Source organism: Lepisosteus oculatus, chromosome 2, assembly GCF_040954835.1.
Source record: "Lepisosteus oculatus isolate fLepOcu1 chromosome 2, fLepOcu1.hap2, whole genome shotgun sequence".
In the NCBI taxonomy this organism is placed as follows: domain Eukaryota; kingdom Metazoa; phylum Chordata; class Actinopteri; order Semionotiformes; family Lepisosteidae; genus Lepisosteus; species Lepisosteus oculatus.
Window position 1 is genome coordinate 58,250,697 of NC_090697.1, and position 15,115 is coordinate 58,265,811.

General features: G+C 35.7%; 1 protein-coding gene across 2 annotated transcripts in view; it reads left to right on the top strand.

Moving 5' to 3' along the window:
* The window catches only part of msraa (methionine sulfoxide reductase Aa), a 100,264-nt gene extending 91,510 nt beyond the window's left edge, over positions 1-8,754 (top strand). For both annotated transcript variants that reach the window (XM_006625759.3, XM_069179685.1), the window contains exon 6: positions 8,068-8,754. In XM_006625759.3, the coding sequence (XP_006625822.2) occupies positions 8,068-8,232 (165 nt within the window). In that variant the 3' untranslated portion in view covers positions 8,233-8,754. The remainder of the gene's footprint in view (positions 1-8,067) is intronic.
* Positions 8,755-15,115: the final 6,361 nt, after the last annotated feature.

Sequence of the window (15,115 nt, forward strand, 5' to 3'; positions counted from 1 at the left end):
ATGGTACTGTAGGATGTGGATACTGTGTGCCTTAAAGAGCCCTGGGCCCATTTTTTTACATTTAGAATAATAGATATGACCCTTTACATCAGTTCATTCACCTTTGAAAACATGTCTTTCCAAAGTAAGGAAGGGGCTTCAGACAATGGGAATGTTTGCATCATTCATTCTGTCTCCTGTCAAGCATATGCAAATTAACAGTCATGCACAGACTTTTTCACTTCCTTTGAAGTATTTATATGGATGTTTGGATGAGACTTGGTCTCTCAGACATTGCCCTTGAAAGGTATAGATTATATTTGCTCAATAGATGCCATTTAGTCTCTTTATATCATTTTTCTTTTGACTCCGGATTAATTATTTCTGATGTGCTACAAAATTCTGTTTTGGGATCCTTACTTTATAACATATATGCTGCCTTTAGGTCAAGTTATTCAATGGCTTATAATGAATTTTCATAGTTATCCTGATTAAATTCACATTTCTTTAACTCCTATAGTTAAATTCTGATAGATCTGACATTCTGTAATGGAAACCTGGCTAGCAATTGAGCAGACATGCTTTTTGATAACACTAATATCAACAGCAACACCTTTTTATCTATCTCGAAACTTTGGGGCTCATGTGTTACTAGTACAGTCTTTTTTCACTGGTGTAATATTGCTGGTTTATGTCCTTGTCTTCAGCTGGTAGAGTTCAATAGGTCAGTTCATGCATTTGTCAACTCAGGACTAGTTTATTGTAATGCATTGCTCTGTTTACTTTCCAACATGGCTGCAGTTTGTTCAGAATGCAACCACTTGTGAAAAGCTCATGGTTACATTTCATTTATCTATATGGCTATGTGGCTATCTTATTGAATGTACCAAACTTCAGAAAACACAACTTGGAGTGATGGGGCTTCTGAATGAGAAATTAGCTTGCATCCTGCTGCAGGTGAAGAAAAAGTATTCAGTGTTGTATGTTCTTTGCAAATCAAAATGTACCTTTATAGGAAACATTCGTTTTAGTTCCTCTTCTCATAGTATGATTTCTTTTAGATTTTTTAGTGTTCTTATATAATTGTAATCACAATGATATTACTTGCAATAAAAAGGTTTCTGCAGTGCTTTCTACATTCAGTTCTTTACATTTTGACTATTTATTTTGACATCAGTGTAATGTATCATTTATTACAGAATATGTAGTTTTGTGTTATAATAATTAATTTGATTTGATACAATCACCAATAATATAAGGACAATACTATACATTCTGAGAATTTTATAATTTGATAGTTGATTTCTTTTAAAAGCATTGCATTTAAATATACATATTTTAACAATTATTTGGTGGTGCCACGAGAAAAAATATAAAGTACCAAAATCTGTGTCACGTACTTAACTAGATGTCATGTAGTTAAAGTGAATGCATAGCACTGTGCACATGGCCACTGTAGAATACTGAAATTTCCTCACAGGTTTTCACTCAGTTCAGCTTTCAACAGATGAAAGCATGTTATATCTATTTCCTTTATTGGAATGTTGAAGCATATTTTGTGTTTAAAAATATTTAAATAGGCTCATCTTAATGAATTTGTTGGCAAGGCAGTAGCCTACTAATGATAGAAACATAGGCTCTTAATGACTCTTTTCTCAGCCTTTTTTTTTGCTGAACATTTAAAACTCCAATGTAACATGTTAAAAGAATTCGAAATTGCATGATATGCCTTTAAAAGAATTTGGCCTTGGGGGTAAAATTGATTTACTGCTACCTAGCTCCTGTCTCCAGCAGATGCTCCTGACAGGTGCTCACTTGGTTCACAGCAGATGGTCAGTGAAATTAGGTAGCTGGCAGGTTCCTTCACAGAACAGGTTTTCCTTTCACACATCTCCAAGCACAAATGGGGAGAGAGTTTTGGAACGTGGAGTTCTTGGTTTTTGAACGAGTGTTCACTCCTTCTTCAAGCCTAGGTTCATAATTGGTAGTGTTCTGAAAAAATTAATTCGACAATAAAGGGTGTTGGAGCTTGTGTATTTGGTGTCACAGAGTAGTTTTGTTTACAACTAATAGCTGTTCTATTCCAGCAGCATTTAAAACCATAATACAATCCTGAGGCTTCAAGGTAAGAAACTCAAGACCCTCTTTGCCTGTAGAATCTTATAAAAGAGCTTCTTTGCACATTTGAAGCTTAATGCATTATGAGAAGGTGCCTCTTATATGTGAAGGGGCTCAGCGGTACTTGTTGTGCACATTACAAAATATGCAACTGAAATCACACACCTATTTTTTATTACATGCATTTTTATTTTCTGCAGACTCACAGCTTTCAAAACAAGTGAACAGAGGGAGAGTATGCAAACTCCACACAAAAAGTACCCTAGGATAGACTCGAGCAATTGAAGCCAGAATTGACCCAAACACTGTGCAGCAGCAGCTCTGAGACCAATCTCTGTGAATTTCATTATAGATAGGTCTAAAATTACACTGCCAGCATTAATAGTTTTGTGTTTATTCTAGCTTTCTGGAAAGCATTCAGGATCTTATGGCATTAGAATAGCTGAAAATGGTAAGGAGAGGATGATGGGAACTACTGTATGAGGTGTGTGACTGTCAAAAACAAACAGCAAGACAGAGATCTGAAGCAAGAGAGTGATTAAACTACAAAACAGGAATTCTAAAAACTAGGTGTATACTATATAGATAATCTAATGCAGACATAGCTAAAAGCAGTATTGTGAGTTTAGGGAATTATGTAACAGAAGTGATGTTATATCACTGGAAGATTTCAATTTCCATGCACAATTTGGGAATTTATCAAAGAGAATACTGACGCTGAAATTGATATGGTTGAAATACTAAATGATTTTTATGTACTGTACCTGATATTTTCAAAGAACCAGGGTATAATTAATTCTGGTACAATCAATCAAAGGAATAGATATTATAGAACCACTTGGGAATTGTGACCATAATATGGTACTGTATCTTTTGATACATTGTTAAATATCTAAAATATTTAATCTAAAATTAGCAGTTAGATTTTGAGAAAGGTGTATATTGATGGAATGAGGCAGAGCTTAGATGTGGTAAACTAGGAAAAAATTGATTCAAAGTCAAAAGAAGAAGGATGATCATACATTAGAAACCTAATATTAAATGCTGAAAAGTAATTTTTGTCCCTTATTATGTTCAACGAAAATATTGCTTAAATGGTTTAATAGTAGAAAGAGAGTGTACTAAACCATCTTAAAGATGCCAGCATTCAAAGATAGAAAAATGTATACCAAGTTTCAAGCACAGCTTTTAAAAAATTAGAATCTCAAGAAGAGACAAAAAAGAATATTGTAATAGAGACATAAAATAAGGTGAAGCATTTTTAGTGCTACTTGCTGAACAAGTAATAGTAAAAGGCTGTTTAAAACAAATTATAAGATAATAGGACTTAAATAATAGAAGATGATAAACAAATACTGTTTACTTTTTACTACATATTTATTAATATAATTTTGTCAGGTTTTTACAATAGAAGATAAGCATGCATTACAGTGAGCTCAAGTAGTATTGGGTGATTTTAACATAACTGACTCAGAGGTTCCATAGAGGATAGCACTAATAAAGTCTGATCACTTGCCTGGGACTGACGGTGTTTTCCCAGGCATACTAAAGGAAATGAGAGGTGTTATTCATACACCCCTCTGGTACCCCAAAATTAGAAATTGCAAATGTAACACCAATTTGTAAAAGAGGGAGACAAAACGGAACCAGGAACTATAGACTATAGACTTACTCCTGCTTTTTTTCTGAAGTTATGGAGATGATAAAATAGATTAGATTACTTAGAAAACAACAGTATTTTAAGAGACAGTTAACCAGGATTTATAACCTAAATAGAACTTCTGTGCTACCATGAATTCTTTGAACAAGAAACTGATATTGGACATAACATTAAAGCTTTTGATATATTTGGACTTCCCTCCTAGAAGGGACTTTTTAGATTCATTGCTAGTCAAGATCTACATCCATGGCTTATATTCTGATATACACTAGTTAGAAATCTAGATACTGTATATTTTCACATTATTTAAAAATAGGGAGAAGGGATGACGCAAAAATAGCAACAGGGGTCATTACAAAAAGATGCATAAAATCAAAGATTGGCCAGAATTTAAAGAATTTAAAGTTGTGCAGTTTTTTTTCCAGTGACAAAAACTTGTGCGCACTAATTTGAGTGTATGTAAAATTGTAAACCTGAAATTGTTAATATAATATGTTAATATAAATTGTTAATATGTTAATATAGTCATTCTCATAGAAGCGTAGAGATCCAAAAGACCGGGACAGCGATTGAACCAGTCCAGTCATAGAGACTGAGTGTGGAGCGAGCATGAGCAGTGAGGTACAGTACAAGACTACAAGAGCATAGATATCGATTATCGAGTAGCAATAATAATGCACACAGCCAGTCTCACGTGGTCAATTTTGCATTTTTCAATTGCCGACCATGTTTGTTTTTATGTTATTATCATATTGTTTTGGAATCTAATTTTTGTGCGCAGTTCAATTTCCTATGTGCACTGATTTCATTACCTTTAAACCGCACAACTTACAAGCTGAAAAAAGGTTTAAATTCACTGGGCTAGTAAACTCTGAAGCTACATTTTGAGTTGTGGAAGATGGAAAACGCTACCTATCCACATCGTTGGAAGCCAATACTGTATGCTACATTAGCTTCCTTTAAAAAAATAGTCGGATGAAATCCTTAATTTAACTATCTACCATTTACAAAATGAATGAGATGAGCCTAGTGGCTTTGTTTGTCACAAATATTCTTTATTTTACTAAACATTAGTAAATTATTAATAGGCAGGGATACTTTTGCAAGCACTGTTCTGTAATTGGATGTTTTCTTTATATTGGACTTCTGATAACTTAAGAAGACCTTGTTTCTGTTATTCAAAATGTTGTTTTCTACAAAAATACTTTTGTTGGCTAGTCCTACCAAGTGTTTATTGCACTGATAACTATAGTTTCTGGCCCTCTTTCAGGCACACTTTTGTCTGAAGACAGAAAGGTAGCATTTGTTGAGGCCTTGAAAGATACCGTATTTTCAGTCCTGTTGTTTATTGCACATACTGTAGATAGATTCAAGGCCTTTTCTCTACTTAATACATAAAATGCTATTCAGTGGTAGAACCAGTTCCCCTTAAATGGTTTTCTGTGTCTTTTTAATTACCACAATCATTTGAACAATTAGTAATTTTGAAGAGCTCAAACTAAAGCTGAAAAAGTTTTAACACGGAGTACTGTATCTCAGACTGTTGACAAACTCCTTTTCCTGACACTACCTGCTGTAAAACATCCATAGCACTAATCTGAAATTGAATCAGACAATAAAGAAGACTTGTTAGAAGCTGCCTGACTTCTTCTGACTAACACTTGTGTTGCTGTGCCATGTGACAGTGTGCCTCTGTCTACTTTTGATCCAAATATTTTGTGCATCGTTGTGTGACCCAGAAAAGGCAAATTTAGTCAAAAAATGCTAGAAGGCTATTGAGGTCAGGCTATCAAATATGACTTTGAGTGTCTTTCTGTGTAAATATTCCAGTGTACTGTATATAGAGAATTTTAGAGTGAGGAGGAAGTGTGTGCCCACTGTAGGTACTTCAGGTTTTATGCAAATTTGGGTAATTTCCCAAACTCAGACAATAAGCACAAAACAATAGACATAAATTGTTGAATGTATTTGCAAAAACACCAACAAGAATTAAGGAGAGATGTCATTAAAGATATCATTGTACTGTATGTACACATACAGAAATTAAAAAGAAAAAAAAATTAAAAAGACAGTCTCAATAATGTATTCTTACCCTTAAAAGCTACAGCTAGTCTATTTACAAGTTATAGTATACACGTATTTTTTCAATACAAATAAAAAGCCCTAAAGATTTGTATGGATTTTAATACCGTGTGTATAAATTACAAATCTGTCAAAATGCGTCTTACAGGGAACAATTTTGAGTGTTATACTTTTGCATGTTTTAAGAATAAACAGTCATTATAAATTATGTGAAGATGTATTAATTAGCTGTTTCATAATGCTGAAAGCAGAACAATCTATTGTATAGACAAGTTTTTCCAATCCTGGTCCTGGTGTATCTGAAGGTATAATTCACAGAAGAGATTACCTTATTTTTTTTCATAATCTTCAGATTTCTGTGTTAATCATACTGGTGGTGAAAGTATTTAAAAACTCAATTTGTGTTTAATTCAGCTACAGTAGATCACATGGACACATTTGACCTAGGAGTCAGTTAATTGCTGTTTAGCATAATCATGTCTCTTCTTTGTTGTGTTACCATGGGACTTGGCCACAGACCCTGAATTCAAGAGGTCAGCCTCAAATAGTAGTCTCAAGCCCATTGTATCTTGATTATGCCATGGGTTTTTTAGGATTCCTAATTGCTGGTTTCAATTAGCCTCTCAAACCAAAGCACTTTTCTAATGCACACATGGGTCAACATTCTTCCTGATGGAGTACCATTCACACCATTATCTCTGAATGATTTCATGATGGGCACCACAGTAGAAACTGGGTAGGTGAGGTGTATGATATTTAACAAAACACAGCTCTCAGCTAGTGACAGTTATGTTTCTATGTTCATCTTTCTTTAATACCCCATGGCAATCAGAAAGTTTATAAAACCTTATAAAACTTTCTGAGGGTCTGTGAAATTACCAAATCCCTTATATGCTTTGAAGGATTTACAGCAATTATTCTCTGTGTTTCTAATTATTTGGTGTATTTATAGGGTATGAATACTTTTGAATATTGTTCATTTAGAAATATAATTATTTTATACAGTTATAATATTGACATATTCAGTACACATCTTCACATAATGTTAAGCTTATCACTTTTGATTTTTTGACTGTTAAAACAAATTATATTCTCTTTGCTAAATCATCTTTTAGGTTATGTTTGTTAAGGGCGTGAATACATTTAAATTTGTCAGTATACCATGTAAAGTTACTCATACTCACATACTGTATACATGAAATTACTTATCATAGAAATGGAAATAGAGCAAATTATTGACACTGAAAGAAGAAGGCTCTGCAACAGAAGTATGGACAAAGACCAATACTGATCTGCACCAGTTGCAACCAGAAAGTCCATTTGACACCCATATAAAAAGAAGCCACATGTATTCAGATGTGGATAATTTATTTTTTAGGGTGTGAGATATTCTCTCATAGCTGGATGGTACTTAAGGTTAAGGCTTAACTTATCAATCTCATTTTACACAAGTGAAAATATTTTGAGATGAAACACTTTCTTGCATGCCTTTGGCCTTCAGCCATGCTGCAGTGGCTTGTGGGATGCAACCATTTTGCTTTGGGGAAAGACACTGCACATCTGGATCATGAAGCCAGACATCTGTCAGCTTTTTTGTTAGCCAGGCCCTAGATGTGATAATGACCTAATTCTTTCTCTGCGTCAGTGCTTTCCCAACCCATTGTACTTGTGAAAAAAGTCACGTACCCAGATAAGCATCGAGAACACATTAAATATGGTGCTGTTAAAAAACACGCCTTATTCTTCACTGCAAAAAAATTGAGCAGATAGTAACCATTAAAAAAACTGCCATGTAAAATAAACAGAAAGGAAAGACTTTCAAGCAAGTGCTGCAGTGGTCTGCAACCATAGTCACAAGATCTTTTTTTTTCCCAGCTGAGACCCTAGGCATCCACTCACTGATCAATTTAGTCTCTACTAAAGTCGGTACTGTTGAAGCCTTGTGTTACTATATTTCCATATCTTTGTATTCACCTTCTCGTCCCTAGCCTCCACATGCTTTTTTGTTGTTAGCTCTTTTGCTCTCTGCCCTGGACTGTCTAAATGTCAGGGCACTAGTCTTTGAATACTGTAGGTACCAGTACTTGGGAGGGCAGGAGAAAACTATTGCTCAGGTTTTAAACTATTACATGTAAAATGTAAAATGGCTATGTCTGTATTTCAATATTCAGTTTATTACTGCTGCTTAGATAAAAGAAAGACCTCCAATTTTGCTCTGTTTTTAACAGGTCTTGACTGAAAATGGTTATGGACAAATAACCACTGAAATCCGCGAAGGCCCAGAATTCTACTATGCTGAGGATTACCATCAGCAGTACCTGAGCAAGAACCCAGGAGGCTACTGCGGACTGGGCGGCACTGGAGTGTCCTGTCCAGTCGGACTGAAGCATTGACACACTTCTCTTATCTTCATAAGACAATGTGTAGCGGAAGTTGCCTTAATCATCAAAAAATGCCACGAATCAGAATTTAATTAGCAATTAAATTTAATTTAATTTCATGAGTGTTAATTAAATTAGTTAATTTAATTTTATTTGATGGGTGTGAGATACCGAGCCTATTGTCTAAGCTGTACATTTACAGGTTAATTAGGAGTTAGGGGTTTTATAAAGTTAAAAAAATACATAATCTAAACAAAGATTTCTCAATATAGTCCATTTAAATTTCTGTTACACAATGCTTATGCTTTTAATGTAAGGAAAAGCTTTCTTGTATTTTTTTTCTACAGAGGTGTTTATTTTCTTTTAGGATAATGTAGGTCATCCAATTAGATGAATATGGGCAATACATATACAGACTATAGATTGTGTAGTTCTGAATATCTGCTTTTCTTTGAGTGACATTTGATGTATTTTCATATTGTTGGATTGCCACTCTCACATACTAAGTGCATTAAAATATTTTACTTTCTGCTAGGCTGATATTCCATGTTAATTGAAGCTTTGTCTGTCACATTGATTGCATATTAAACACATCTTCTAGGAATACAGTAATACAAAACATAACTGACTTCACAATCAAGGGAAAATTGCCCACAGGGTTTGTGCAACTTATCACAAGTTCCTTAGTAATTAGTTAAACAAATTATCTCGTCTCTATTCCATCAGCCAGGTGGGAGCTGCATTTCAGTAGTGGAAGAAGTGGGGTCTTCTATATCTCCTATATATACTAATGGAAAAAAGAAACGCAACATTTCTGGAATGAGAATATTATAGTTATAGCTTATGTACTTTTACAAAAAGTTTTCAATTTGTTTTAAGCCCTCTGACCAGCAATACAGTTTTTGCAGTGAGGCATTGCAAATTGCCAATCACACGAAAGCTCGTTAGGTGCACATTTTACCCAACGAGGTCCAGGTGGAACAATGCCTGATCAGGTCACCTTTAAAAGGGCCTTAATTCAAAGCTTACAGTAGGTCACTGCAAAAAAAAGGCCATACTTTTCTGTTCATTCCATAATGCCTCGAATGTCAACAGAAGCAAGGGAGAGGGCCATTGGCATGCTGCTGGCAGGCACGTCATGTGGCAGGATTGCCAGGCACTATGGAGTAAGCCACTCCGCTGTGTCTTGACTGCATAGAAGGTTTCAGCTGACCAGCAGGACAGATGACCATCCAAGATCCTGTCGCCCTCGAGTGACCAAACCAAAGCAGGACCGACACATCAGACTGGTCCATCTGAGAGATCATTTCAGATCTTCCACATTTACTTCTGCTGAAACTGCCGGCAGACACAATGCCTGCATCAGTGACAGCACAGTAAGCTCCGTGCTGCTCTCCTTAGAGCAAGGCGACCTGTCAGAGCCCCTCTGCTCACACCTCCTAGATGTCTCACCCAACTAGCTTGGGCCAGACAGAGGCTGCGATGGACTCGTCAGCAGTGGAATCAGGTCATCTTCATGGATGAGTCACTCTTCAGCCTGTTCCACGCCTACAGGAGGGCCAGAGTGTGGAGGAGGAGACGTTTATTAAATACAATCAATATGACTTTTAGTGGGTCTTTTAACTTTCTAGGAGAGCTGTTAATAAAACTTGACACATTGATTCAGGATTGATTTGTAATGATTTGGACCAGAAAGACTAAAGAAAGGACTTCTAGGGTGGGCTTTAAGTTCAGGGGACAGCATGATGGCGTAGTGTCTTTTTTTCCAGCCGACATATCACCCTGCAGCTCACAATTGGCAGCCCACTGAAGTTAAGCTGGTGTGAGCCTTGTCAGGACCTGAATGGGAGACCTCCTGGGAAAAACTCAGGTTGCTGCTGGAAATGGTGTTAGTGGGGATAGTAGGGCCGCTCACCCCGCGGTCTGTGAGGGTCCTAATGCCCCAGTATAGTGACAGGGATATTATTCTGTAAAATAGGCGCTGAAACATAAAACCGAGGTCCTGAGTCTCCGTGATCATTAAAAATCTCAGGCCATTTTTCGAAAAGAGTAGGGGAGTTATCCCAGCGTCCTGGCCAAATTGGCCTTTACCAATCATGGCCTCCTTATAATCCGTATCGATGAATTTGCTCTATGACTCTGTTCTCCTCCCCACTGATAGCTGGTGTGTGGTGAGCGTTCTGGCGCACTATGTCTGACATAGTATTATCCAGGTCATCCCTGCCTCATAGCAAATGACTTCGCTTTGAACTTAAACTCAGAAATTTAGATGGTAAGTTTATGATGGTAACTTTTTAGTCTTTGTAACATCTTTTAACTAAGATGTGCATTTGTTTCTTATACAAAGTAAGTAAAAGTGTCTAAAACAAGGGTTCAATTCATGGGTGTATGTTTTATTCTATAATTTTTCATAACTAAGTAGCCACATAAACTACATAAAGGATTATTCAGAATGATCTCTGAAATGACAACATCTTGGTATGACACAAAGGAAAACTTGACATCTTCCCATGTGATAAACTGAATGACATTTAATTCCCCAGAAAACAGTTCAGAACGGCCTGAAGCCTCCTGCCATGTTAAGACCATCATCTTATGCCAGACTTTGATGTGCATCTGACATCAGTCCTGTCAAGATGTATACGATATTGATGTGGACATTTAACGCATCAGTGGATCCTAGCCGAAGTCCCGGAAGAACACCGTGTCTCCTAGTTTTAGCCCCTGCTGAGATCTTAATCACAGGCTAACTGGTTTCAGTTTTCTATCTGGGTCATACTTATACATGTGCTTTCAGCTCTTTAAAGGTCAAATGGGATTGTTAATTGGTATCAACCCTCTACTACCTACCAAGTTTCAGAACTCTGCCTACTTGTGGGAGTGTCATACAGCACAATTTCCCATCTATGTCGGGTTATCCTAATTGATCAGCTCGTAAGAGCTGTACTGGCAAGCAAGTTGAGGAGAGGATGTGTTCTGTTCTGTATGCTGAAGGTGTTGGAAATGATACCCTTGAATGGTACACTCAGGAGTAGCAGAAGAATGTTAAATAAAAGTTCAAAAGAGCAAAAAGATTAAGTTATCAATTAGAACTTTAGATTTAGAGCTCAACTGGAATGAAAAACCAGCAGTGTTCCTCCAAGACCAAGATTTGGAGCCAGTGGTCTAGTTACAATATCTGACTTTGCTCATGAGCCTGTACCATTTACACACTTTTAAATAGTTTCTTTTACATATTTAATTATAGTCCATATTTATAGTTCAAATAATCTAGTTAGAAATCAAAATACTATAGTTAATATTTTCCAATACCAGTAATCCTGTTTCTTTTGAAGTTTCAGCCTTAATCATTTCAAGTCATTTTGAACAATTGGAGAACCTTACAAGACTGTATATGATATACGTACTTACTACTATATATGATACCTTGTTGGAACATATTGAATAAAGAGCAAATTGTTACAGTGTTAAAGTAACGATTTTCAACAGCATTGGCTCTGCAATATAAACAGTAAATAGCTGTATTATTTTTAATATAGCATACACAAGTTCAAATACAGAAAGTTGAACAGATACTAAAAAATGACTCTCACAGAGTTATTCCTGAACATGAAAGGGTATGGGTTTTCAATAAATAAAGTAACAAGGAATCACATCGTAACGCACTTATTTGCTTTAAGCTGTCAGTATAAGAAATAATATGCCCATGGTACATAACACTTTTGAACCTGGTCTCCAATTGAATCTAATGTAGCTGACACCAGGAGTTGAAGCCTAGCTGTCTGCTGCTCTTCACGAGTAATGGACTGTCTGCTGGATGGGTGTTTCTTCAAGGAACTGAAAAAATAGAAATCACCGGTCACAGCTGTGAGATGGTAAGTCTGGAAGTATTCCATGGAGTTTGGTCATTTAGGGTCTGATGTTATAATGCAGCAGGATAATGCCCTGATACAGTAACTCTGGCCAATGTCAACAAACTGACTCCCTTCAGCTGCAGCTGTAGCAGCTGGTCAAGCATCTTACAGTAACTTAATGTTTGACTGTGACCTCTGTAAAATAATAGATAGATGGTGTGCTGTGGTGTACCTGTGCAGGTATTGTAGAATGCTGTCTGTTAAAAACATTTCTCTTTTAGCGAACAGAAAAAACAACAAACATCATAAGCATTTATTCAGTACATTGAGCAGGTATAGGTTTTCCATACAAGCTTACAAATTACTAAACAGAAATTTATTTAGAAATAAGAAGGGAACATACGGTATCCGATCAAATTGCACATTCAAATAAACAGCATTATCACTGGAAAGAATTATATGTACAGTAGATCTCCCCTGAAATGAGCAAAGCTTTCTCATTCCAATGATGAAAGGAAGAGACTGCCTAGAGAAGTTAGTGTGTGATTATTTGGTTTTTTGAATGTGGTCTGAATAAAAAAAGTTAAAGAATGTGTTGGTCAGTTCTTCAGTTCAAAACTGACCAATAAACTTTGGATCTTGGAGGTTCACTTATCATAGATGATCATTATTACATACTGTGTGTAAAATTAGCTGACTTGGCTTGAGATGAAGTTAACAATCTGCTTTTTCTTGCAAGCTTGCTACAGTAATTAAGCCAATTATTCTAAGTATAATTTCTGAAAATTAGTCTAAGGCTTGCAAGGTGTAGGTGGTCAATTTTTTTAAGTAGATGTTTTTATTTGACTAATCTGAGAATTAGGTTGTTATGTTTTAATTGTCTTAAATCAACTGAGAAGAACATGAATCACTCAGCTTGGATAAACACTAGATGGCACCAATGTTATTTCCAGTATATCAAGGCTGCTTTCAATACAGTACTTGAGCTACAGTGCCTTTTAACACATAATTTTGGAAATACTGTAGAATAAACAGTAGAAAGAATAGCCACTAAAACAAAACAGCATTGTACTGTATACATTGTGCCTTAGGACAAAAATTGTGTTTGGTTTACACATCAATGTGAAACACTTCTATAAATACAGTACTAGAAGAATTCATAAACTACTCATAACACAAAGAGGCATAGAAAGGTGAATGGTAACAGTAAAAGCAGACAAGTCAAACAAGATTTATTCAAGTGAGCTAAAATGATAAGTATCTGAGGATAGCATGAAAAAGTGACAAAATTCTAAACCTGAGAGTAAAGATCACAGTAGATCAACAGAGGTCTCATGGAAGATAGGAAGTTGTAAGAAGTCTCCAGGAAAAACTTCGACACAAAGGTAGTGAGTGATCTGTTGAGCGACTTAAAGGATGTCTTCTTCCAGAAGTCGTTTAAAAGTAATGATCATATTAATGACGATATACTGTATAACCATTAACATATATATCATATACTGTATTGTTTCAGCTTATAATATATTTTACTTTATACTGTATGTTGTAAATATATATACAGTACACTGCAAGAAATGGATGTAAATAAGTCTTCAGTAAGTCTTTTTAGATACAGCATTATCTTGCAGTGAACATTTGCACATTACTACCAGCCTCCGTAAAATTATGATTCTACTCTGGAACATCCATGAATTTCTGTGTGTTCAGGTAGGGAGAAAAAATCCTGTTTGTGGTAAAGATGAGGTAAAATGAGGTAAAGATCTGTGAAAATGTCAAGGCGTAGGGAAGCAGACAAATGCCAATCTGAAATGTGTGTGTGTGTGTGTGTGTGTGTGTGTGTGTGTGTGTGTCTGTTTGGGCTTTTTGGAAACATTTGTCTGGAATTGGTAATAATTCTTGGCTGGTGTTCAGAGAGCAGCCAAGCAGCTGACAGACCTGCTGGCAGCCTTAATCCATTCAACTGGCCACTCCTATATCAGACCAGGTGGCTCTTGTACTCTTTGTAACTCCTATAGTCAATATAAATCTGGCTCTACAGGGAAATCTGGCTTCAAGTACAGGGGTCTGGCATCACAGAATAAGACAGAGCTGGAGGTCCTCAGGCCATTTCATATTTTTTGGTGTTTATTACAAATTCAGATCAACCTTAAATCAGGGCACTGCATGCAACAGGTAACTAAAATCAAAGACAAATACAACCAACAGAATTCTATTGCAATATTGTTATTGGAAATCTCTTGAGCAACTTGATTTACTCTATTAAAAAAATGATTTCTTTTAGCAAAGAGATTAATATTTAAGTTGTAATACAGTATATTCTGTAGCATGTTGTACATTATATGAGCCTGTTATTTTAATAGGTTTTGTTATTAGATTTCATAGGCCTTAGTCTAAGCTTAAGAATTACATAAAAATAACTGTGTACAAAAGAATTATTTTACTGGTGAAACAGCACCATGGAATCAGGCTTTAAAGAAGGAACTCAAAACAGTAATAAAAGAGACCTAAACTATCTCTAACATTCCTAACATAGGGTATGTGAAAAATTACACACTGTTGTGATGTGCTTGCTAACATTGAGTACAACATTTTGTTAGAGGTAGTTTAGTTCTCTTTTATTAGCGTTTTGATTATAATTACATTTATACATGCAAGGAGTGTAAGTTACTGTATAATGGTGTCTGTCATGTGGTGAAATCCTAGACCTAAATCAGCCCTCACACACCTCAGGTCTTTATTAACCTTGAAACAGAGAGTCAACTGCATGTACAGTAACTGCTTTTTATTTGTGTGACCAAAACAAAAGAATGGACTTGTACATAATGTGATTAACAATAATACTGTTTCTCCAAAGAGAAAAAAAAGATTTTCATGACCTATTTAATTGCCTCTATCAGCTTCCTGTTATTTAACCCTTTTCATTTAGCAGTGCAATTTTTGTTTCATACATAGCTTGACAAAATGTACATAGTTGATACAATTTACAATATGCATCTCATTCAACTAAAATTAGACCCAAAATTACAGTGCTCGTCTAGCAA